General features: G+C 48.8%; 1 protein-coding gene across 1 annotated transcript in view; it reads right to left on the minus strand.

Annotated features, from left to right (window-relative positions):
• The window catches only part of MDGA2 (MAM domain containing glycosylphosphatidylinositol anchor 2), a 438982-nt gene that overhangs the window by 191508 nt on the left and 221134 nt on the right, over positions 1 to 26340 (minus strand). The window contains exons 4-5 of the mRNA XM_056851084.1: positions 25334 to 25530; positions 13775 to 13907 (exon numbers count right to left, since the gene is read on the minus strand). Of these exons, the coding sequence (XP_056707062.1) occupies positions 13775 to 13907; positions 25334 to 25530 (330 nt within the window). The remainder of the gene's footprint in view (positions 1 to 13774; positions 13908 to 25333; positions 25531 to 26340) is intronic.

Raw genomic sequence — 26340 nt, forward strand, 5'->3', positions numbered from 1 at the left:
GAAGGTCGGACCCGAACCAACGGGTTGAAATTAAATCAAAAGAGTTTCTGTCTAGACATTAGGAAGAATTTTCTAACCGTTAGAGCGGTTCCTCAGTGGAACAGGCTTCCTCGGGAGGTGGTGAGCTCTCCTTCCCTGGAGGTTTTTAAGCAGAGGCTAGATGGCCATCTGTCAGCAATGCTGATTCTGTGACCTTAGGCAGATGCTGAGAGGGAGGGCATCTTGGCCATCTTCTGGTCACTAGGGGTGTGTGGGGGAGGTAGTTGTGAATTTCCTGCATTGTGCAGGGGGTTGGACTAGATGACCTTGGTGGTCACTTCCAACTCTATGATTCTATGATAAGGACAACAGGGCAAATTAAAATACAGTGCTATAAAAATGTAAAAGCCTTATACAATCTAAAATTCAGGAGGTGCCCTGATAATAAATGCAAATGAGATGGGGATGGCAGAAAAGGTGAAGGGAAACCAAGACCAAAAAACAAGGATTAAAAGAGAAAAAAAATGATTTCAAAGGTAGGATGGGGGAGGGGGAGGGAGGCCAGGTGCGATGTAACCAATAACCACCTGGGGTGTCAAACATACAGCCTGCGGGCCGGCATAGTTAAATTGTGGACCCCACTGCCCCAGGACATGGTGATGGCTGCCAACTTGGAAGGTTTTAAGAGGGGAGTGGATGGTCCAGTCGCCCATGCACCCAGCCCCCAACTCCACCGGCAGGCCGGAAGATGGCAAGCGGGAGGAGGGTCGCAGGCCCCATGCCTGCTGCGTGCCTCCTCCTCCTTGCCCTCCTGCTTTGTTTGACAGCCGCCCCGTCCTGCTCCAACCGAAGCGGCCGGCTCCCAAAGCAATCCCACCAGCAGAGGATGGCAGCGCTGCTGCAAGCAAGGGCAAACAAGTTCCGGGCCCCCCGGAAGTGTCCGTCGAAGGACCGCAGCCGTTAGCCATTGAAAGCAACGGTGCCGGTGCCAATGAACGGTCTGAGTATGAGAGCACAAGTGCCCCCCCCCCATTGGCGTTGCTCGGCCTGCAAAAAACTGGCTCTCAGCAACAGCAGCAACGGAGGAGCTGCTTCTCATTGACCTTGGAGCAAGTCAAGATATTGGAGGGAATGTTCCAAAAGCAAAACCATCTGGGGGTTTCCGAAAGGCGTCAGGTGGCTGCCTTGCTGAGCCTGACTGATGAACAGGTCAGAAACCGGTTCCAGAAGTGCAGGATGAAATTTAACCGGGCGCACCAAGACCAGTGGCAAACGCTCCAGCCTCGAGCCCCCTTCTGGCCGTACGGTCCCAGGGCCCCACCCAGCTTTTCCCAGGACTTTTCCGTGTATCCTCGACAAATTGTGCCACCTTTTCTACCAAACTATGGGCTGCAATTTGGCTCCCCCTGCCCGTTGTACCAGCCCCCACTACATCCTCCCTACCCACTCCTTGCTCCTGGTCAGCCGTACCAATTTCCAACCCCGCTGTTAATGCATCCGGTTCCACATTATGAAGATGACCGCATGCCATCTCCTCCTGCTGAGTAAGGAACCATACAGTTCTGTCTCCAAAGACATTGTTTTATTTTGGAGTCTGTTCACAGGGACATGAATGTCCTCTTTTAAAACCAGAATTAAAACTTTTGAACATTAAAAAAAAAAAGAGGGGAGTGGACATGTTCATGGAGGAGAGGGCTATTCATGGCTACTAGTAAAAATGGATACTAGTCATCATGCATCCCTATTATATTAGATCTCCAGGATCAGAGGAGCATTCCTATTATATTAGAAGCTGTGGAGCACAGGCAGGATGGTGCTGCTGCAGTTGTCTTGTTTGGGGGCTTCCTGGAGGCACCTGGTTGGCCACTGTGTGAGCAGACTGCTGGACTTGGTGGACCTTAGTCTGATCCAGCAGGGTTTTTCTGATGTTCTTATATGGCCTGCGAGCCAGCTGAGGCCGCCACACCCGCCCACCCAGTCCCAATCTGGGCTGGCAAGTCCCAACCAGGGCCGGGCCAGACCAAGTGACATTTATGTCATATCCAGCCCTAGTAACAAATGAGTTCGACACCCCTGCTCTATAATATACCACTTGGAATGGGCAAAGCCTTTTAGGAACCCCCTCGCTCACCATTAATTCCTCAAAATAGATCAGCGTTCTGCGCAGGTTGGCAACCTATTTGCTTACAGATGGGCCAGTGCTCGGTTCTCATGCCCCTTCCTTAGATGCCCAGGGCAATGCCTATCGATCGCTACTTTGGGGTCAGGGAGCCATTTTCCTCCAGGCCAGATTGGCCAGGGATCCTGGTGGGCTTTTGGCTTCCTCTGAGCATAGAGCAGGGGTCACTGGGGGAGTCGGGCGTTAGGTAGTTGTTAATTTCCTGCGTTGTACAGGAGGCTGGACTAGTTGACCCTGAAGGTCCCTGCCAGTGCTGTGTTTCTTTGTTTCTATTGTATGAAGGTGAAAGGCATGTCTTTAATAAAGAATGGGGTTTGAGCCCTCTTTGTGGGGGCACAGCCCTCTGAGCCCCTGACTCCAGAAACGCACAAGACAGTGGCTGCTGGAGTCCTGTCATAAAATCATAGAGTTGGAAGGGACCACCAGAGTCATCTAGTCCAACCCCCTGCACAATACAGGAAATTCTAAAGTACCTCCCTCCCCACACACACTCCCATTGACCCCTACAGACAGTTACAGACGGGAAACTGAGCCTTTTGACAGTTTGCAGATGTTCAGTATTTCTGCAAAGGTAAGCCTTGAATCCAGGTCACAGGATCGCAACATAAACAAGAGACCTGATGGAGTCTTGGGATGGATCCTAAAGATTAGTTCTGCCAATAGCGACGTATAACAAGAGTCCTATTAGATCAGAGAAGAGAAGCTGGCCTGACCTACAGACTTCGTGGCTCATGCTCTTCACTCCTTTGCGGGTACTACCCTCACCAACTCCCCGGCATTATTCCTGTCCCAGAGGGCGGTTGCCACCAACTGAGGCATAAAGGAAAGGGCCGTTTTGTCAAGCAGTGGCATATTGCAGCTGGTGACTCGCTATGATGCCTTCTGATCCCCACACGGAGGGCGAGATCACTTATTAATGCCGGCAGTAATTGCCTCAGACACGGAGCGAGCTGAGAGGGCAAAGGGCTCTGTTTCCTGCAGCACGCAGCAACCAGTAAACAGCACATTAGGCAAAAATCTGCCCGGCAGTGTGCAGCCGCGGCCCAGAGGTTTGAGAATATTCCTCAGGAGGGTTGCCAGTGTTACTGAGCATCAATCAAAGGAAAGGAAGGGATATGAACAATTGTCAAGGGTGGAATGGGATGTGTTCAGTTTGGGGCACCACAATTTAAGAAAGATGTAGACAAGCTGGAACGTGTCCAGAGAAGGGCAACAAAGATGGTGAAGGGTCTGGACATCAAGTCCTATGAGGAAAGGTTGAAGGAGATGGGTATGTTTAGCCTGAAGAGGAGAAGACTGAGAGAGGATATGATCACCATCTTCAAGCACTTGAAGGGCTGTCATATAGAGAAGGGTGCCGAGTTGTTTTCTGTTGCCCCAGAAGGTCGGACCAGAACCAACGGGTTGAAATTAAATCAAAAGAGATTCTGTCTAGACATTAGGAAGAATTTTCTAACAGTTAGAGTGGTTCCTCAGTGGAACAGGCTTCCTCGGTAGGTGGTGAGCTCTCCTTCTCTGGAGGTTTTTAAGCAGAGGCTAGATGGCCATCTGTCAGCAATGCTGATTCTATGACCTTAGGCAGATCATGAGAAGGAGGGCACCTTGGCCATCTTCTGGGCATGGAGTAGGGGTCAATGGGAGTGTGTGTATGTGTGTGGGGGAGGTAGTTTAGAATTTCCTGTATTGTGCAGGGGGTTGGACTAGATGACTCTGGTGGTCCCTTCCAACTCTATGATTCTATGACAGGACTCCAGCAGCCACTGTCTTGTGTGTTTCTGGAGTCAGGGGCTCGGAGGGCTGTGCCCCCACAAAGAGGGCTCAAACCTCATTCTTTATTAAAGGCATGCCTTTCACCTTCATACAAAAAAGCCAAAAGCCCTCCAGGATCCCTGGCCAATCTGGCCTGGAGGAAAATGGCTCCCTGACCCCAAAGTAGCGATCGATAGGCATTGCCCTGGGTATCTAAGGAAGGGGCATGAGAACCGAGCACTGGCTCATCTGTAAGCAAATGGGTTGCCAATCTCCCAGACTGGTTATGGCAACCCCAACAGATGCGTGCCACCACTGTTCCAGAAGTATGCCAAGCCCCAAACACAATGGGGAAGGCTCCTGCACCATCCAGTGAAACTGACAAGGAGGAATCACGGGCAGAGAAACCTCTCGGGGAGAACCAGAGGGAATCCCATTTTCTCTGACCCAGTCTCCAGCAAGCTGTCATTTTGCAAGAGATGTCCAGGCACGCACGCAGTCTTTCCCCCCCCCCTCTCCTCCTTCATATGCATGATTGATGGCCCATCAACAAGCATTGAGATAGCCGCAACAAGGATCGCTCCCCGGGCTATGCAAAGTGACGTGCCCCAGATCCACCCATATGAGTCTTTGTTGCGCAAATCAATAGGAATAGAATAGTTGTTTCAATTGCCCTGTCTGCCCCACCCCGGCAGCCGACCATTCATCTTTTTGTCACCTTCACCCCGACCCCAGGAAAAAGGTATAACTGGGGTCTCCTGTAATCCATATGCTACCTTAGGTCTTTCCCTGGCTTACTTGCCGCCACTCTGTTGGTTTGGGTTGTGTGCAGCCTGACCACGCTCCCCTCCCGCCTCGCTAGTCGAGTCTTGGGAACCCCCTTCCTCCCCCCCCCCTTTCCTAGTATCTTAGCCCACAGATGTCTCTACTTCTGGTCAGGTGCAGTATTTCCCATCTTCAAAGGGCCTGCCACATTGGCAAGCGTCTCTCTACTACTCTCTTTATTTCCTAGGCTCTCTGTGTTGGTGTGTACATGTTATTGAATGTCTGTGTACATACTATTAATAAGTAAACCTTTGAAACTAAATCCATTGACTCCGCTTTATTCTTTGAATCACGGTTTGGACTCCCGTAGACACAGGTTAGATCCTGCAGGTTATGCCCATCGCCGGTTATTAATTCGCTATTCCCCAAATAAATAATCATAACCAAGCATTTCGGCTAGCACATCCCTTCCTGCCCTCCCTCTCATGATCTGCCTAAGCTCACAGAATCAGCCTTGCTGTCAGATGGCCATCTAGCCTCTGCTTAAAAACCTCCAAAGAAGGAAAGTTCTCCCTAATGTCTAGACGGAAACTCTTTTGGAGCTCTTCATAAGGAAGTTTCAGCACAGTTTGGGGTCTGATCTGGATCCTCCAACTCACTGCTTTAGACTTACGTAGCTGCAAAATACTGACATGTTGAGGATGTGGAAATAATCCCAAATTTAATGGTGTTTTCCCCCCTCCCCATCCATAAAACGGAGAACAACAGATTTCCTTCTAAACCTAGAGATGAGGGTGAGTTATTGGATTTCAGGACCACTCTCTTTAGTTTCAAAGTTGGGAGATTCTCTTCAGGTTTCTGAGTGCCCTGGATGAAAATGCAGGGCTCTTACCCTATACGTATCTACCAAAATATCAAAATGTCATAGCCAATTCGGTATTAAAATTGACGTTAAAATGGCAAACAGTGCAGACTGGTCTTAAGAATGCTATAGAGATGGCCTGCACTAAAAATGCCATAAAAGAAAGAAAAAGAAAAGGGGGAAGGAACAAATAAATCCTGTGGGACAAAAATGCTAACGATAAATATGCACAAAACTGAAAACAAATGAAAATTAATGGCATACTTGAGTCTCCCTCCTGCTAATATATGAGGCAGGAACTGCTGGGGTGGATTCCCTGCTAAAAGAGCCCGGAGAAGGAAGCCACAGGTTGCCCCCCCCCCCCGTCCTGCTCCTTCCGATGATGTAGAGGCTCCCGTGGTGGCAGAAGATGCCCTGCAGAAAAGGAAGGTGTCGTTGCCGAATCCCTGCCTTATCCTGAATCACACCACGGGTTCATCAAGGTTCGTATTGTCTACTCACACTGGCAGGGTAGAAGAAGAAGAAGAAGAAGAAGAAGAAGAAGAAGAAGAAGAAGAAGAAGAAGAAGAAGGAGAAGGAGAAGGAGAAGGAGAAGGAGAAGGAGGAGAAGGAGAAGGAGAAGGAGAAGGAGAAGGAGAAGGAGAAGGAGACTAATTCTGCTGTGGAGGCTTGTGGGAGTATTCGGTGGTTCTTACTCCCAGGAAATTGTGCTTAGGGGCGCAGCCTTATGTTTCAGACCTGAGCTCCATAGAAGAAGAAGAGCTGGGTTTTATATGCCAATTTTCTCTACCACTTTCTCTACCACTTAAGGGAGAATCAAACCGGCTTACAATCACCTTCCCCTCCCCACAACAGACACCCTGTGAGGTAGGTGAGGCTGAGAGTGTTCCAAGAGAGCTGTGACTTGCCCAAGGCCACCCAGCTGGCTTTGTGTGTAGGAGTAGGGAAACAAATCCAGTTCACCAGATTCGCCTCCGCCGCTCAAGTGGAGGAGCGGGGAATGAAACCCAGTTTCCCAGATCGGAGTCCACAGCTCCACCCACCGCTCTTAACCACTACACCACGCTGGCTCTTCACCACCTCCCGAGGAAGCCTGTTCCACTGTTCCACTGAAGAACCTCTCTGTTAGAAAGTTTTTCCTAATGTTTAGCCGGAAACTCTTTTAATTTCAGTGTTAGCTGAGCATTGAGAGTGATCATTCCTTGTTGAGGCTCATGTGGGAATCAATAACAGTGTCTTGATAAAGTAGGTTTTGTTGCCTCTGCGGTTGTCCGACTGGATGGCATCATGGCGAAAAGGAAAGAGAGCGCTGGGGAGCCGACACCTGTCACCCCTCCCTTGGCCAAATGTCGCCGACCCGGCCGGGGACATCAATCATCTGCTCTTTCATTTCTCCGCTACAGAGCTAATGCAGTGCCATTTTCTCCTGTGGTTCTGCTCATTAAAGGGGCTGTTTTCCTTATCTGGGGATTACAGGCATCTTCCCAGCCAGCCGGCGCATTGTTATGAATGCTAAAAGATTTCATATATTTCTGTATTGTACATGCACACACACTCCTCCGACGAGATAATTCTCCAATATATTTCCACTGATTATTTTTCCTCCCTCTTTTTAAAAAGCGTTAGACAAAACAGGCCGACACTTAATGGAGAGATTACGAGTCAAGAAAACCTTTCCAGCCCCGGACCTTCACAAAGGAGATCAAAGGGCAGCTTAGGGTGGGCTGTCATTACAAGCCCCCCCTCCGCCCCCACACTAAGGCGCAGAGATGGCAGGCGATCATCCTTCCGGAAGGGACCTGCCAGTGACAAATGTCTGCATTGTGTGTTGTGTTGCAAGCGCTTGGCTTAATCCACCCACAGGGCATGTTCAAAAACAGTGCGCAGCCATGGCTCCAACTAGGAAGGGCCCAAAGGCTACCGAGCTCACCTAACTGGACTCAGGGAGGGGCTGTGGCCCAGTGGTAGAGCATCTGCTTGGCATGCAGAAGGTCCCAGGTTCAATCCCCGGCAACTCCAGTTAAAGGGACCAGGCAAGTAGTAGTAGAAGAAGGAGTTGGTTTTTATATGCCAACTTTCTCTACCACTTAAGGGAGACTCAAACCGGCTTACAATCACCTTCCCTTCCCCACAACAGACACCCTGTGAGGTAGGTGGGGCTGAGGGAGAGCCCATGGTCACCCAGCTGGCTTCATGTGGAGGAGTGGGGAAACCAACCCAGTTCACCAGATTAGCCTCCGCCCGGCTCTCCAGATCAGACTCCACCGCTCCAAACTACCGCTCTTAACCACTACACCACGCGGTGTGCAGTGATGTGAAAGACCTCTTTGCCTGAGACCCTGGAGGGATACTGTCATTCTGAGTGGAGAATACTGACTTTGAAGGACGGTGGTCTGACTCAGTGTACGGCAGCTACTTGTGTTCACGTGTGGCGTACTCATTCTGCATTTTGCAGAATTGTTAAATAAAGCCATATTGGCAAAACAGAAATCAAATGCTGAGAGGAAACGTTTCTGAGGTAGAAGACACTAATCTCTCAAACAGTACAACCATTGGTTCTTGTAGGTTATCCGGGCTGTGTGACCGTGGTCTTGGTATTTTCTTTCCTGACGTTTCGCCAGCAGCTGTGGCAGGCATCTTCAGAGGAGTAACACTGAAGGACAGTCTCCAGTGTCAAGTGTGTAGGAAGAGTAATATATAGTCAGAAGGGGGTTGGGTTTGAGCTGAATCATTGTCCTGCAAAGTATTAAAGGTAATGTGCTAATCATTGCCTGTAAGTATCAAGATAATGTGCTAATGAGGGTGTGGTATGTTAATGTGGAACCATACATAATGTGGAAACATTGTTTTCTGTTGCCCCAGAAGGTCGGACTAGAACCAACGGGTTGAAATTAAATCAAAAGAGTTTCCGTCTAGACATTAGGAAGAACTTTCTAACTGTTAAGAGTGGTTCCTCAGGGGAACAGGCTTCCTCGGGAGGTGGTGAGCTCTCCTTCCCTGGAGGTTTTTAAGAAGACTAGATGGCCATCTGTCAGCCATGCTGATTCTATGACCTCAGGCAGATGATGAGAGGGAGGGCACCTTGGCCATCTTCTGGGCATGGAGTAGGGGTCACTGGGTGTGTGTGGGGGGAGGTAGTTCTGAATTTCCTGCACTGTGCAGGGGGTTGGACTAGATGACCCTGGTGGTCCCTTCCAGCTCTATGATTCTATGATTCTATAAGCTGGAGGATGAGTGATCCAACACAGAGAAAAGGAAGTATTTCTTCATACAGTACATAAGGTCCCCCCCTGTTTTTGTTTTTGTATGTTTTAGTTGGAGGGTATATCCCTCCAGACGAGACTTGGTGAGCCCTGTCTTTTAAAAAACCCTTATGCTTGATCCAGATCAACCCATTGAAAAGTTGGTAAGACCAAGTTGGCTCCGATTACACGACCCTAACCTCAAAAGTGCCCCAACTATGGGGCCCTAACAAAACCAGAAAAAAAAGATAGAAAAATGGGAGAAAGCTGCAGAGACCTGCATCTGAGCAAAGGCGAATAGCCGAACCTGAGATCCCCAGGCTTTGTCATTCGGTAAAACTGAAACCTGAGTATTGCCGGAACGGCTACTTCTGAGTTTATTTTAGGTTCAGGTATATCAATATGCACAACCCTAATTGGCACCAAGGAATGAAAACTGCTGCGAGAGAAATCTGCTTCCTGGAAATTGTTTGGAAATCCATCAGAGATCTGAGCAGACGAGGAAGTTGGATCGCTGGCATCGCACCGTCGAGCCCAACAGACACAATTAAGCCCCTGCCAACGCCGCTGAATTAGGTGGGTGTAAATGCACCCAATTACACCTCCGTGTAATGCTGTAAACCTCCATTATGTCTGACGCAGTCTTGATGAACTCACATTGATTTGATGGCATCTGCTTAATTGTTTGTTTCTGATTAAGCCAGACGATGCTCCCATTTAGGAAATCGGTCCGCTCGCCCCCACGGCACTGGAAGCCTCAGAACTTAAGCAGGTGCCTGCAAAGCAACAGCCTCCCCGCCCCACACACACAAGAGATCCTGTAGCTGCTACTTTGGGGCGAGTGAGAGGAGAAACCCTACTCTGTCCCCTTCCCCTGTCCCTACAGTCATGACAGGACTAAAGCAGAGTGGGGAAGGGGGGGCACGGCTCAGAGCATCTACTTGGCAGGCAGAAGGTCCTGATCCATAAGGGGAGGGAGTGGGCTAGGCTTACTCTGGCCCTCCTCCTCAGCTCCTACTTCAGTGATACAATCAAAAGGTAAACGATGTGCTGTACCAAAGGTTGCACAAAATCACAGCAGCATCGGCCATCAAAACCTGAGCATAAATAAACAATGCATACACGTTGTCTAATTGTGCTGGAATTAGCCAGTGTATTACCACCTGAAGCCACAAGATGAACATACGAGTTAACTCTTTGATGTGAAGCCTGCAAGATTGCGGTTCGGTTATATTTCTAGCCACTCACAGTTCATCCTTGTCAACTGAAGAAGATACAGCAAAACAAGAACAGTTCCGGATTCCCGTCTGGATTTAAGAGGCTTTCTGGACTTAAGTGACTTCCTTTGGCCTCTAGATTGGATATGGCATTAGCTGTTTCAGTGAGGCTTATCGGGCACACTTTGCTTTTTCACTATTTGAATGTATTTGTTTTTGAACTAACTGAACTCTGTCAGCAGGCATCTATCTCACCTTCTTCAGCGATGGCTTTCTCCGTTGCATATTGGTTTTGGCCCTGATATTACAGCAATCACACCGGCTAAGAATCTGCTCCTAATCCCAATTCAAGGTGTGGGTTCTGACGTTTAAAGCCCTGCATGGCTTGGGACTAGCACATCTGGAGGACCATCATCTCCCATACGTTACTGCCTGGGAATTAAGATTACAGGGAGAGGCTCTCCCGACTGTCCCACCAATCGAAGATGGGAGGGACTTCAATGCCTGGTGGAAAGGTGAGAGAGGGCCTTTTTAGTGGCAGCCCCATGATTATGGAACAAGCTCCCCAGGGAGGTGCGCCTGGCCCCCTCATTACCTATCTTTAGGAGGCAGTTGAAGAAGGTTGTATCTAGGGCTGCATTTAGTTAAGTTTACTGGCAGTCCTTGAATTGTGATTTTAAATGGCGGTTTTCAAGTTTTGTGTATTTTATTTTATGTATTTTACCTTTGTCAAAAGCCGACTTGAGCTCTGTAAGGAAGAAAGACCATGATGGGTAGCCGTGTTAGTCAGTCACTAGCAGGAGAAAAGAGCAAGAGTTCAGTGGCACCTTAAAGACTAACAAAATTTCTGTCAGGGTGTGAGCTTTCATGATCCACAGCTCACTTCTTCAGATACAGCTAGAAGGTATCTAGCCAGCTGTTATCTGAAAAAGTGAGCTGTGACTCACGAAAACTCCTACCCTGACGGAAACTTTGTTAATCTTTAAAATGCCGCGGGACTCTTGCTCTTTTCTACTGTAAGAAAGAAAGGCAGCTACTAAAGGTTTTAAATCAAATAAATAACTATGCTCTGCCCACAGCAGACAGGCCTTGCGGGATTCCCTCGGTGGCATGCCCTGTGCCTCTCTAAGGGTAGGGAGATCAATTGTAATTTTGGGAGATCTCCAGGCCCCACCTGGAGGCTGGCCACTCTGCAGCAGGTGTCAGCTGTTTTAATATCCCGGTCCACCACGCCGGCAGCTTCGGCTGCTAGGAAACACGGGCTTTCTCCCGGTGCGGAAATTCACACACAAACACAAACGCCCCAAAATCTAGTGAGTGCAATTTGCCAGAGCAAGAGCCAACATGCCGAGTCCAAATAAACCAAAAATCTCACCCTAGGCACAAAGCCTGAGCCTCATTAAGGTTCTTCCAGCCACTGCCTTCATTATCGGCTTTCAGTGCCTTTGCAGCGTTTAGATTATTAAAGAATAAACCTGGTTCCTTGAGTCGGCGGTTTGTCAAATTTCTTGACATTTGCTGGAGAACGGCGTTAACACCCAACACCAAATTTCCATACTAAGGAGCTGCTCCATGTTCCAAATGAGATGCTTATGTGTGTGTGTGTGTGGGGGGTCAGCTTAGGGTTGCCAACCTCCAGGTGGTGGCTGGAGAGCTCTATTCAGGAGATAGAGATCAGTTCTCCTGGAGAAAATGGCCATTTTGGTAATTGGACTCTATGGCATTGAAGTCCCTCCCATCTCCACCAGTTTGGTGTACTGGTCAAGAGTGGTGGTTAGGAGTGGCAGACTCTAATATGGAGAACCAGGTTGGTTTCCCCACTCCTACGCATGAAGCCAGCTGGGTGACCTTGGGCTAGTCACAGCTCTCTTAGAGCTCCCTCAGCCCCACCTACCTCACAGGGTGTAGAGAGTGGTAGAGAAAATCAGCATCTAAAAATCACCCTTCTTCTTCTTCCCTGGAGAAAATGGCTGCTTTGGCTATTAGACTCTATGGCATTGAAGTCCCTCCCCTCTCCAAACCCGACCCTCCTCAGACTCCAGCCCCAAAATCTCCCGGTATTTCCCAACCTGGAGCTGGCAACCCTAGGTCGGTTGCTGATTCACCAAATGCCTCTGGCAACCCTTCTTTCCCAAGGAAACCTTTGACATACATTAACCCAGGCCGGATATGGGCACAAAGCTGAGGGGTAAATTCCCCTCCCTACTCTGAACTTTCTGTAAACAGACTGGAGGGTTTAAATTGGGGAGGAAAGGTACAGGCTGGATATTAGGCTTTTTTTTTTTTTTACAGTAAGAGTAGTTCAGCAGTGTTCAACAGTGGAATGGGCTACTTAGGGAAATGGTGGTGAGCTCCCCCTCACTGGCAGTCCTTAAGCAGAGGCTGGATTAACACTTGTCAGGGATCCTGCATTGAGCAGGGGGTTGGACTAGATGGCCTCTACGGCCCCTTCCAACTCTATGTTTCTGAGTAGGAGCATCAAATGGTGCTGGAAGCAAATTTTCCTCTGGACAAACTGTTGAGGCCTAGGAATATTCCAAGTGAGAGGAGGGGGGCACTGGGAATGAAAGCGCATCTGCACATTTCTTTTGATTTCTAACCCTTTCCCATCCACCAGAATGGGAGGCAAGGGGGTGGACCCTACCACCCTCCAAGGAGTCTTCCTTCCACCTCAGGATCCTTCCTCCAACTTAACCCAGACACAGTTCTGACACACTGACGTCCACACCACACGGGGTCTCCCAAAGACCATACTGGATACAATGTATTCTCTACCCTCCTGTTAGGCAGCTCTATGGTCACAGAATCATAGAGTTGGAAGGGACCACCAGGGTCATCGAGCCCAACCCCCTGCACAATGCAGGAAATTCACAACTATCTCTCCCCACGCCACCAGTGACTCCTACTCCATGCCCATAAGATGGCCAAGATGCCCTCCCTCTCATCATCTGCCTAAGGTCATAGAATCAGCATGGCTGACAGATGGCCATCTAGCCTCTGCTTAAAAACCTCCCGGGAAGGAGAGCCTACCACCTCCCAAGGAAGCCTGTTCCACTGAACCGCTGTAACTGTCAGAAAGTTCTTTCTGATATCTAGACAGAAACTCATTTGATTTAATTTCAACTTGTTGGTTCCGGTCCGACCTTCTGGAGCAACAGAAAACAACTTGGCACCCTCCTCTATATGACAGCCCTTCAAGTACTTGAACATGGTTATCATATCCCCTCTCTTCTTCTCTTCAGGCTAAACATACCCAGCTCCTTCAACCTTTCCTCATAGGACTTGATCCCCAGACCCCTCACCATCTTTGTTGTCCTCCTCTGGACACGTTCCAGCTTGTCTACATCTTTCTTAAATTGTGGTGCCCGAAACTGAACACAGTACTCCAGGTGAGGTCTAACCAGAGCAGAGTAAAGCGATACCAGCACTTCGAGTGATCTGGATACTACACTTCTGTTGATGCAGCCCAAGATCGCATTTGACTTTTTAGCTACCGCATCACACTGCTGACTCAGTGTTTGGCCTGCTAAGACCCCAAGATCCTTTTCGCACACACTACTGCTGAGATAGCAGAGTAAAGTGAGACATCCTGTCACACTGAGGAGTCTTCCCCAGCAATACAAGGCCAGTAAACTCACACACACACACACACACAATAGCAATGCAAATGGAGATGTCAGGCTAGAACTGGGGAAGTGTTGACCATTGAACCCCATGAGGTGGGGTGCGGGGAGATGTAGAACCTCAGCTGGTTTTCCTCAATTCCAGCATAGTGAAATACCTGTTTTGTTGGACAGCCTGAAAGACACCATCTTGTCGGAGATGTTGCAGACGCTCCTGACCGAAGCGATGCAGCTATAATTAGCGTAGTCCTGCGGCCGGAGGTTCTTCAGCTTCAGGATCTTGGTCTCGCCCTGCAGCCGTCGAGCAAAAGAAAAAGGAAAGAGGTACGTTTAGGGAACAAGTGGATAATTTCCGTCTAAAGTTCATCTCTGTAAGAAAAGAAGTGGCTTTGGGGAGTGTGAAGCTGTCCTAAGAATGTCACTGGCGTGGATAAACCAACGACCCCTGTGCCCCAGCGTTCTGCCTCCAGCATCCATAAGCTAAATGTTCCCAAGTTCTTCCACAGTGGGGACTTCTGCACAGGGCTTTCACTCCAACTTCCCTCCCCAACTGCAGTGAGGTTTTGGGTTCCCCCCTTTTTTTCCTTCCACATGTCATAAGAACATATCATAAGGGCATAAGAAAAGCCCTGCTGGATCTGACCAAGGTCCATCAAGTCCAGCAGTCTGTTCCCACAGTGGCCAACCAGGTGCCTCTATGAAGCCCACAAACAAGACGACTGCAGCAGCACCGTCCTGCCTGTGTTCCACGGCACCGAATATATTCGGCATGCTCCTCTGATCCTGGAGAGTATAGGTATGCATCATGACTAGTATCAATTTTTACTAGTAGCTATGAATATCCTTCTCCTCCAAGATCATGTCCACTCCCCTCTTAAAGCCTTACAAGTTGGCAGCCATCACCACATTCTGTGGCAGGGAGTTCCTCAACTGAACTATGTGTTGTGTGAAGAAATACTTAAGAACATAAGAAAGGCCCTGCTGGATCAGACCAAGGCCCATCAAGCCCAGCAGTCTGTTCACACAGAGGCCAACCAGATGCCTCTAGGCAGAGACTTGGTTAACAGCTTTCACTGTGTGGATTTGGGATCTGAGGAATTACTGTGGGGCAACTTCGTCAAGGAAAGGAACCTCGGTGTCAGAGTCAGGAAGACCCTCTGGAGAGGCCTGTGGGCCAAGCAGGCATGTTGTGGTTCCGCAGGGACTTGCTGGGACCACAGGCGGCACCTGAATCTCAGCATGGTAATGCTGGAAGGAGGGTTGCCAGCCCCAGGTTGGGCAATTCCTAGAGATTTGCGGGAGGAGCCTGGGGAGGGCGGGGCTTGGGGAGGGGAGGGACTTCAATAGGGTTTTATGCTATAGAGTCCATCTTCCAAAGAGGACATCTAGCCTCTACTTAAAAATCTCCAGGAAAGGAGCACTTATCACCTCTCGAGGAAGCTTGTTCCACTGAGGAACCGCTCTAAATGTCAGGAAATTCTTTTGGTTGAAATTAAATCAAAATAGTTTCCGTCTAGACATTAGGAAGAATTTTCTAACAGTTAGAGCAGGTCCTCAGTGGAACAGGCTTCCTCGGGAGGTGGTGGGCTCTCCTTCCCGGGAGGTTTTTAAGCAAAGGCTAGATGGCCATCTGTCAGCAATGCTGAGTCTGTGGCCTTAAGCAGATGATGAGAGGGAAAGCATCTTGGCTGACTTCTGGGCATTGAGTGTGTGGGGGGGGGGAAGGTAGTTGTGAATTTCCTGCATTGTGCAGGAGGTTGGACTAGATGACCCTTGTGGACCCTTCCAGCTCTATGATTCTATGAGATCTCCAGGCTCTCCCCAGAAGTTGGCAACCCTAGCTGGAAGCAGCAGGCCCCTGAAAGCAGAAGGAATGGCACTGTTGACCAAACCTGGCCAATCCAGAAGTTTCCTACTACCCATCAATCGTTAAGTACTGAAGGTGCACACTGCTCCTGCCTTCTGAGCACAGACGGGCCCAGGTCACTGACAGAGGTGCATCCCAGCCTCCCATAGGAGACCCCTGGCTCCATCCTCCCAGAATGGTTAAGCACCAGCATTGATGGTTGACATTGGGGGGGGGGGGAGGCAGCTGCTGCCAGGCTCTCAAGATGCATGATGCCGTTGCTCTGTACACATGAACACATGAACCTGCCTTCTACTGAATCAGACCCTTGGTCCATCAAAGTCAGCATTGTCTACTCAGAATGGCAGCGGCTCTCCAGGGTCTCAGGCTGAGGTCTTTCCCATCACCTACTTGCCTAGTCCCTTTAACTGGGGATGCCAGGGATTGAACCTGGGACTTTCTGCATGCCAAGCAGAGGCTCTACCACTGAGCCACGGCCCCTCTGTTTTGTTTTGTAGGCTGCTCTGAGCACCTTGTAAAAGCAGGGTCTGAGTGGCTATCAATCAATGATGAACTTACAATAGGGAAATGTCTATAGAGGGAGAGAAGCCACATTAGGACCCTGCAAAATCCAAGAGCAAGAGTCCAGTAGCACCTTAAAAACTAACTAAATTTCTGGTAGGGTATGAGTTTTTGTGAACTGTGACTCATGAAAACTCATGTGTGTGTTAAGTGTTCAGTGCCGTCGAGTCGCCTCCAACTCATGGTGACCCTATGAATCAATGTCCTCCAAAACGTCCTATCTTTGACAACCTTGCTCAGGTCTTGCAAACTGAGGGCTGTGGCTTCCTTTATGGAGTCAATCTATTTCTTGTTGGGTCTTCCTCTTTTCCTGCTGCCTTCAACTTTTCCTAGCATGATTGTCTTTTCCAGTGACTCTTGTCTTCTCATAATATGTCCAAAGTACGACAGCCTCAGTTTAGTCATTTTAGCTTCTCATAATGTGACCAAAATACGATATCCCCAGCTTAGTCATTTTAGCTCAGACCCTACCAGAAACTGTGTTTGTCTTTAAGGTGCCACTGGACTCTTGCTCTTTTCTACCACTACGGATACACTAACATGGCTACCCATGCAAAAACCAGATACTTCACATGCCTGTCTTAAAGCATCTTCAAATGTTCCAGAAGCCTCTGGTACAGAGGGATAGACTGCCTCTGAACATGATGGAGCTTCCCATTAGCTATCACAGTTACTAGCCATTGATAATCAAGGATGGATCCAGGTGTTCCAAAAAGCGTGAAGTTAATTGTGCATTGCATAATGAAACCCCTCCCCCCTTTCAGTTCCCAAATTCGTGGAATCCAGTATTTTCAGGCAATTGGTGTGGGGGATCCTGGTTATTTTCAAATTACATGTTTTGAATCTGCTCAGCTCAGAAACAAGGCTGCCTTATATAGAACCAAAGTTTAAGTCTATCTAGCTATTAGTGTGAACTTGAGTTGTTTCCACACAGTCATTTTGCTTTGGGTAGACATTTGGATTGAAGCAGGTTTATTTGGAACATCCGCATGATGTATTTCCCTGATCCGTCACCTTCCCTGCTTTGCACTGATCTTTCCTAAGCCTAGTTTGAATATTATCTGTTTGGGAAGACTGCAGTCCAAGTGCCTTCCTACATCATGTGGATGGGAAGGTGTGCCCTTTTGAAGATCCTGCCCACCCCAGTGACATCTTTCACCACCACCCCCTGTCACCAGTTGCAAAATCACTGGCTATTTGCTGGGAACGGCATCATGCTGCCCACATTGCACCATTCAAAAACATTCTCCTGCCAACCCTCAGTAGGCCTCTGAGCAACATAAAGAGGGCCCGGTTCTCCTTAGTTTAGGGTGCCTAAGCAGACCGCCAAAGCGAGGCCAAACATTTCTGAGACACAAGGCAAACTTGCAGCAAATAATATAAAAGGATAAAGTATTGAGAGGCAGAAGTAGCAAATATTGAATGATCGATCTGTCAGGCATTCAGAGATAAATGAAGTCAGGAAAGAAATCACAGCAATTTTGCCACAGCTCCAGCCACATTTCATCGGATGCCATTTTGGGTTAATTATTTCCAAATTATAACTCAGCAGAAGGATGATGAGGAAGCAAGTAGGCCGGACGTGCCTGTGCATTCCTATAGAGACAGGGATGCAGTCCAGGTAGGGTTGCCAACCTCCAGGTACTAGCTGGAGATCTCCCACTATTACAACTGATCTCCAGCAGCTGATAGAGATCAGTTCCCCTGGAGAAAATGGCCACTTTGGCAATTGGGCTCTATGGCACTGAAGTCCCTCCCCTCCCCAAACCCCGCCCTTCTCAGGCTCTGCCCCAAAAACCTCCTGCTGTTGGCAAAGAGGGGGCAGGCAACAGAAGGAAGGGTTTCACACTCGCCATCTGAATTCTTTTGCCCCATTCCCAGGGAATAACCCCATCCGGGTGGCAATGTTGTCTCGCTCAGGCCTACAAAAGAGTGTCCACCCGGGGAAATAATCTGGGGCTCAATTTGATGGTAGTTTTTTTTATTATTATTATTTAGCTACATACTGGCATGGTGGGAAAGAAGGCAGAAGCCCGCTCTCGTCAGATCTCAGAAGCTAAGCAGGGTCAAGGCTTGGATGGGAGGCCACCAAGGAAAACTCTGCAGAGGAAGGCAATGGCAAACTTTGGGTTTGAAAGCTCACTTGGTTTGAAAGCTCACCTCACTTGCACCTCCTTGAAATCCTCCTTGCTGGAATCATAGGATCGTAGCATTGGAAGGGGCCTAAGAGGACATCTAGTCCAACCCCCTGCTCAATGCAGGATCAGCCTAGAGCATCCCTGACAAGTGCTTGTCCAGCCTCTGCTTAAAGACGGCCAGTGAGGGGGAGCTCACCACCTCCCTAGGGAGCTGATTCCACCATCGAAACAACTCTTACTGAAAAAAAATGTTTCCTAATATCCAGCTGGTACCTTTCCACCTGGAATTTTAATCCATTCTTGCGAGTCCTCTGCCTCCAACAGGAACAGCTCCCTGCCCTCCTCTAAGTGACAGCCCTTCAAATACGTAAAGAGAGCAATCCTGCACCCCCTCAGCCTCCTCTTCTCCAGACTGAACATTCCCAACTCCATCAGCCTTTCCTCGTAGGGCATCTTGGTCTCCAGGTCTCCATAGGGTGGCTGTGGCTTGACGGCACTTAAGTACGTAATGAGTTGATGAATACTTGCAGGAATCGGAATTCAGAACTATTAAGCGCTCCTGCTCCGCTCTTCTATCGAACTTTACCTAAGAAGTTCTCCAGCCAAACAAGGCAAAAGGCCAGCCGCTCAGCTCCTCTGAACAAGTCTCGGGCTCATGTCCCAATCGGAGTTGGGTTCACACTGCGGAAATTTCTATCATTTGTCAAAATAATTTTTCCCCAGCCAATTTATGTAATTAGACTTATTATGTCTAATGACTTAATTTGCGTAAACACAGCACATGTAATCTTGTAATTGGGCTGAGCAATTACAATATATAATGATGATGAAAATGGTTTGGGCGGGGTACTTGACAACTGTATGGTGAGGTCCCAATCCTGTCATCGTATCTGTTACTTGAAAGTCGCTTAGGACTTTTATGCACGGGTTGTTTCCGTGGCATACACCACCACCACCTCGACTACTTTGGGGGTTTGTTTTCATTACGCACGTCTTTTCCAACCTTTAGAAGTCACTTTGGTCTCTCCCCACGATTTCTGGATGCAACCTGATACCTCAGACGCAGAATGCCTCTTCCAGGCTGGCTACCTCACAAGCAAAGATCCAGGCCGAACATGTGAACACACACATGAAGCTACCTTATACTGAATCAGACAGTTGATCCATCATTTTCAGTATTGTCTACTCAGACCAGCAGCGGCTCTCCAGGGTCTCAGGCTGAGGTCTTTCACATCACCTACCTGCCTAGTCCCTTTAACTGGAGATGACGGAGATTGAACCTGGGACCTTCTGCATGCCAAGCAGAGGCTCTACCACTGAGCCACAGCCTCTGGACTTCTCTTGAGCAACCTACCACCCAGCGTGGTGAGCCAGCGTGGTGCAGTGGTTAAGAGCGGTGGACTCTAACCTGGTGAACCGGGTTGGTTTCCCCACCCCTCCACATGAAGCCTGCTGGGTGACCTTGGGCTAGTCACAGTTCTCTCTGAACTCTCTCAGTCCCGCCTACCTCACAAGGTGTCTGTTGTGGGGAGGGGAAGGAGATTGTAAGCTGGTGTGATTCTTCCTTAAGTGGTAGAGAAAGTTGGCTTATAAAAACCAACTCTTCTTCTACCCCCCGCCCCCAACACAAGGGGAAATAGGGGAATATCACCATTCCTCAAACCTTTAATTACATTTAGTCCTTTTATACACATCTTTCCAATCACATTCTCACGGAGAGAGAGAGAGAGAGAGAGAGAGAGAGAGAGAGAGAGAGAGAGAGAGAGAGAGAGAGAGAGAGAGAGAGAGAGAGGGAGGGAGGGAGAGAGAGAGAGAGAGAGAGAGAGAGAGAGAGACTAATTCACCCTGACCTCTGATAAATATAGAAAGGTTATATATAAGCCTTCTGTTACCAATGTGGCAACTTGATTTGTTCATTAAATTCCAAAGCAGAAAAACAAATCTCCAGCAGTAAGTGAACGCCCCACCCCAGATGATTTCCAAAATGCAATCTAATTTAACGTGCCACATCGTATAACCCAGTACGAACTTATCTAATAGAGGAGACGATAATAAACACTTCCATATTGAGGCATTATTAGGTAAGGAATCCCAGACCGGGAGGAGCCCTTCCCTTCTAATTAAATACTTCAAAAAGTCCCAGCTCTGCTCTTTGGTCTGCTCTGCCATTTAGGGGCTTTTTAATTGCAATTTGCCTACTCAGGGTACAGTCGGCGCTGACTGCCCACCCTTCCTGCTGGTGTGGCGACCCCGCCACTAGATGATACCACCGAGCCACCCGCACATGGTGAGGGCCTTTCCTGAATGGGCCCCCGAACTGACACGACGGGTTAGGGACTCTCCGAGTCCTCTGGACAGAGGAAGACGAAGAGCAGCAGCACCGTCCTGCCTGTGATCCACAGCACCTAATATAACAGGCCTGCTCATAAGAAAAGCCCTGCTGGATCAGACCAAAGTCCATCAAGCCCTGAACTGGAACTGAGGTCACACGACAGGAGGAGGACTCTGTTTTATTAAGATCATTTACCACGTTGAACACACATGAAGCTGCCTTCTACCAGATCAGCACCTTGGTCCATCATTATTGTCTACTCAGACTGGCAGCCGCTCTCCAGGGTCTCAGGAAGAAGTCTTTCAGGACACCCACTGTCAGGTCTTTTAACTGGAGACGCAGGGACTTGAACATGGGACCTTCTGCATGCCGAGCAGATGCCCTACCACTGTGTCACAGTCCTTCCCGATCCATTCCTTGCCATGGGCTTTTGCACAGCTAGGAAATTATTACAAGTCCGCCTGGGCTATTCTACCGGCAGGTTCTACCTTAGGAAATCCCCATTCTTCCATTTTATGCTGAAACAGAACTAAACAAAAACCAAGTCAACCCCCCGTTTGCCCCTCCCCCTCCCAGATGCCTCCTTTAGATCAAGTTTTTAGATTGCAAGGTCTTTGGGGCGGGGCCTGTCTTTTGGTACTCTGTCAACTGCCATGCAGATTGATTGGCACATCGTCACGCTTTTTATGATGTCAGATGCACCCGATGGTACCACGGGAAGCAGCAAGCAAAGAGAATTGTTCATCTTGGGACATCCCTGCATAGCAACAGTCTCCCAAGAGCTGTCGGGTAGCGTCGGACCCTCTTAAAAAAAGAAGAAAATAAAAACAATAAAAATAAAACATGCTAGTGAATTTAGCCCCCCAAAGATGGATATACCATAGCAATCATTCTTGGGAATTTCTTTGAGTCCAGAGGAAGTCTAGGAGTGCCATAAGGCTGAAATCCCTTCCCCCACAAGGTCTCAGCTGCCGAATTTCTCTGCACATTTTTGCTGCCCATTTTTAGCAATATAAAGCTGTCAAGTGTAATAAAGAGCAAAAGGGATGGGAGTTTCCAAGCCATTAGCTGGATATTATCTATGAAAAGTTGCAAGTTGTTCTGCGCTGGGTTGCTGATTGTACACTCGGTTATCTCATTTGTTTCTTTTCATGGATCCCATGTGATCTGCTTCCCCGAACAGGAGTGTGCAGGGCTACATACAGCTCTCAGTGACGTGGAAGCCAGTGATGCGAGACTCTGCATGAACGACAGTTGCCAGATGCCATGTAAGGGAAGTGCAGGAAGCATCCCCACAATGCTACTGGGGAAAGAGGGAGCCAGGCAGCATCCAAGGTAAAAGGGGTGCAACTGGGAGATGCCCCATTTACTGCTACCTCTGCAGGTGACTCGGGGGGGGGGTGTGAGACAGCTGGGGCATCTCCAGTCTCTATGCTCACTCCTTCTTCTTTCTGTGCTTCTCCCTCATCTGTTCTGGAACTCACCTAGAATCCTCCTCACTACAGCGGATTGGGAGGTGGGTGGGAGGTGGACAAGCAGATTAAAGGACCAGGGAAGGAATTGGCTGGCACAGTCACACCTGTTTCATGTCCTTATTCAGTGGTAAACTTAAAGAGAGAGGAGAAATCATGTGACAGGGTGCTCCTAGTGGTGAGACTGGGGACATCCCTACAGTTCTACTCTGGGTCTGACCAGCAGGACTTCTTAGAAGGGCCCCTCTGAGGATGGGGCGAATGACGAAGAAGAGCTGGTTTTTATATGCCGGATTTCTCTACTACTTAAGGAAGAATCAAACTAGCCTATGATCACCTTCCCTTCCCCTCCCCACAACAGACACCCTGTGAGGTAGGTGGGGCTGAGAGAGTGTGACTAGCCCAAGGTTACCCAGCTGGCTTCGTGTGGAGGAGTGGGGAAACAAGTCCAGTTCACCAGATTGGCCTCTGCCGCTCATGCGGAGAACCCAGTTCTCCAGATCAGAGTCCACAGCTCCAAACCACCGTTCTTAACCACTACACCATGTTGTGGGGGGGGGGGGGTGACAGCCACAGTCTCTGCTGTGACCCAACTTGCCACAGGGAGGCCTGATGGTACTCCTCAGGGGGCTGATTTTGGCCCAGGGCAAGTAGCCGCCAATCCTTCCTATGGGTGTTTCAGCTCTTCTATAAACACTTTGCACACACACCAGGCTAAACTGCAACGATTCAGCCTTCCCTACCCGATGAATTTCTTGGCACTGCGCGATGATATGGAAAAGCACAATATTAAAAATTAATGGACATTTTAACAGTGTAGCAAACAGCACAAGCTGAATTCTACAGGTAGGAAAAAACAGCAGCAAGAAACCAGAACCTAATCCTGGCCCAAAGGTGTCACAACCGCCCTCCCACAACCGGTGTGGGGGTGGTGGTGTCTGGCAGGCCTTTGCTCGAGAAAGGCTAGAAGGCAGGAATGAAACTTGGGGGCAGCCAATGAAGTTGGTGGGCAGTGGATTCAGAACGGGCGAAAGGAAATGCTTCTTTGCACAGAGTGTGATTAAAATATGGAATTCTCTGCCAGAGGATGTAATGATGGCCATGGGCATAGGTGATTGGACAGATTCATGGAGGAGAGGACTATCAGTGGCTACCAGCCGTGGTGACTAAAGGGAACCTCCATATTCAGAGGCAGTCAGCCTCTGAATCCAAGAGCCAGTAGGCAACATAAGGGGAAGGCCTTTGTCTTTATGCCCTGTTGTTGGCCCTAGAGAGGAACTGGTCGGCCACTGTGTGAGGCAGGATGCTGGACTAGATGGACCCTCACTGGTCTGATCCAGCAGGTCTCTTCTAATGTTCTTAATACCCACGAAAGGCCTCGGTCTCCATGCCCTGTTGTTGGCTCTCCAGAGGAACAGGCTGGCCACTGTGCAGAACAAGATGCTGGACAAGACGGACCACTGGTCTGATCCAGCAAGGATCTTCTGATATTCTTTACATTCAATTGGGAAATTTTGTCTTTTCGTTGAGGTTTGGGTCTTCCCATCTGATTGGCATGCTCTTGCGACCAACAGGAAAGGGAGAAGCAGAAGGGGGGGTGGGAAACATACAGGAAAGAGAGATGATGATGCCAGAAAGAAGTTATAATGTTCCAGCACCTTTAAAAAAAACTTCCTTAAAAGCAATGAGACCCTGGGCCCACCCTTCACATGCTCTCAGTGGAAGAAGAGAAGCAGAATATACTTGGATGAAATTTCCTCCCTCTCTATCTCAAAAATGAGAGAGGTGATTTCCTGGATAAAGGATCTCACCAAACTTTTCCTCCACAAGACCCAGGCCATTTTTGGCCACTGGAAGACAACAGGTTGCTTCCTCTCTGTTCAGATTCCACCTTTATTTATTAAAATGTTTATAGTCAACCTTTCCTTGTGGATCAAGGCTGCATAATAGTTAAAAACATTTCTAGCTTTAAAATAAAATGTGTGCGTGTGTTTAAAGTGCCTTCAAGTCGCAGATGACTTATGGCGACCCTTTTTGGGGGTTTTCATGGCAAGAGACTAACAGAGGTGGTTTGCCAGTGCCTTCCTGGTCTTTCTTGGTGGTCTCCCATCCAAATACTAACCAGGGCTGACCTTGCTTAGCTTCCGAGGTCTGACAAGGTCAGGCTAGCCTGGGGCATCCAGGTCAGGGCTTAAAATAAAATAGCAAACCCCAAATCTCTCTTTATGCTATATAGTACAACAATTTTGTCCAAAACATGACTTGGAAGGGGGTCTTTTTTGAGTTGTTTGAAGAGCAGCTACAAACATCTTGATACGGTTCTGCTATGGCTGGGGAGGATTCCTCCAAACACATTTATGTTGTGACTAAATTTAAAGCCACCAGGTGGGTAGGGGGAGCTTCTTTATTGAAACTCTTATGAAAGAATTGTGGGGAGCTAAAATCATTTCTGTAAGATTAGCAATAAGAGAGTCAGCGTGGTGTAGTGGTTAAGGTTCCAGACTAGAACCTGGGAGACCCTGGTTCAAATCCCCACTTGCACCATGAAATCTTGCTGGGTGACCTTGGGCCAGTCACAGACTCTCAGCTCTGACCCTGGCAAGAATTTGGATGGGAGACCTCCAAGGAATACCAGGGTCATGAAGTCGAGGCAGGCAATGGCAAACCACCTCCTAACATCTCTTGCCTTGAAAACCCCACCGAGGGGTCACCATACGTCAGCTGTGACTTGACAGGGGGGGAAAGTAAAAATGGGAAAAAATATTAGCAACATTTCTCAGTTTCGACTGGCAATATTTCGTAAAATCATAGAATCATAGAGCTGGAAGGGACCACCAGGGTCATCTAGTCCAACCCCCTGCACAATGCAGGAAATTCACAACTACCTCCCTCCCCCCACACACCCAGTGACACCTACTCCATGCCCAGAAGATGGCAACAAAACCCCTCCAGGAACCCTGGCCAATCTGGCCTGGAGGAAAATTGCTTCCTGGCCCCAAAGTGGAGATCGGCACTACCCTGGGCATGCAAGAAAGGGCCATGAGAGCCAAACACTGACACAACCCTTCCTGCCCTCCCTCTCATGGTCTGTTAAGTTCACAGAATCAGCCTTGCTGTCAGATGGCCATCTAGCCTCTGCTTAAAAACCTCCAAAGAAGGACAGCCCACCACCTCTCGAGGAAGCCTGTTCCACTGAGGAACTGCTTTGTCAGGAAATTCTTGAAGCTTGAAATAATTGAAGCTTGAAATAACAGTTTGAAAGGCAGGCATATGACACAGAAATGAAAGGGGAAAGGCAGGGGCAGAAGAGGAGTAATAAAAAAAGATGACTGTACCTTGATTCCTACCTGGGTAAAGAAGGGCTCGTAAATTTCCACCCCTTTGTCGGATCCTTGCAGCAGCACCTCCTGTCCTCGCCGCCAGCTGTACCGGACAGGCGGGTTGGAGTTGGCCACACACCTGAGAAAGACAGTCCGCTCATAGTAGAACTGCTCCTTGGCTTCCCCTATGCTCTGGTGCACGGTCACGATGGGATCGTCCAGATCTGGGGACACAAGAAAAGGAGATGGAGGCAGCCGATCAGGAGGGGGGGGGGTAAAGGGCCAGACAAGGCAGAGCCACCACGATTGACTGACTGGAAACATTCCTGTGCTGCATTTCCAGCAATTTGGGGTCCCCACGGTAGCACACGTGACAGGATGAACACATTTCAAACCTTAAAACATTTCAAATACACACACACATATATATATGTATGTATGTATGTATGTATGTATGTATGTATGTATGTATGTATGTATTGGGTGTACCAATGAGAGGAGGGTATAAGAACAAAAGAACAAAAGAAAGGCCCTGCTGGATCAGGCCAAGGTCCATCAAGTCCAACAGTCTGTTCACACAGTGGCCAACCGGGGGCCTCTAGGAAGCCCCCAAAGAAGACGACTGCAGAAGCATTTATCCTGCCTGTGTTCTACAGCACCTAATATAATAGGCATGATCCTCTGATGATGGCGAGAATAGGCATGCAGCATGACCAGTATCCATTTTGACTAGTAGCCATGAATACCCCTCTCCCCCGTGAACATGTCCATTCCCCTCTTAAAGCCTTCCAAATTGGCTACTAGGGCTAACAGTTTAGGGAGGGAATACCAAACAAAACAAAACAGCTGCCTTCGTTCATTGGCAGCAGACAACGATAGATGGAGTCAGATGAACCCCCCCCCCCCGGGAGGGAGTTCCAAAGTTCAGGTGCCATGACCGAGAAGGCCCTTTCTCATACTGTAGTAGAAAAGAGCAAGAGTCCAGTAGCACCTTAAAGACTAACAAAAATATTTTCTGGCAGGGTCTGAGCTTT

This window comes from Euleptes europaea, chromosome 6, assembly GCF_029931775.1.
Source record: "Euleptes europaea isolate rEulEur1 chromosome 6, rEulEur1.hap1, whole genome shotgun sequence".
Lineage (NCBI taxonomy): Eukaryota > Metazoa > Chordata > Lepidosauria > Squamata > Sphaerodactylidae > Euleptes > Euleptes europaea.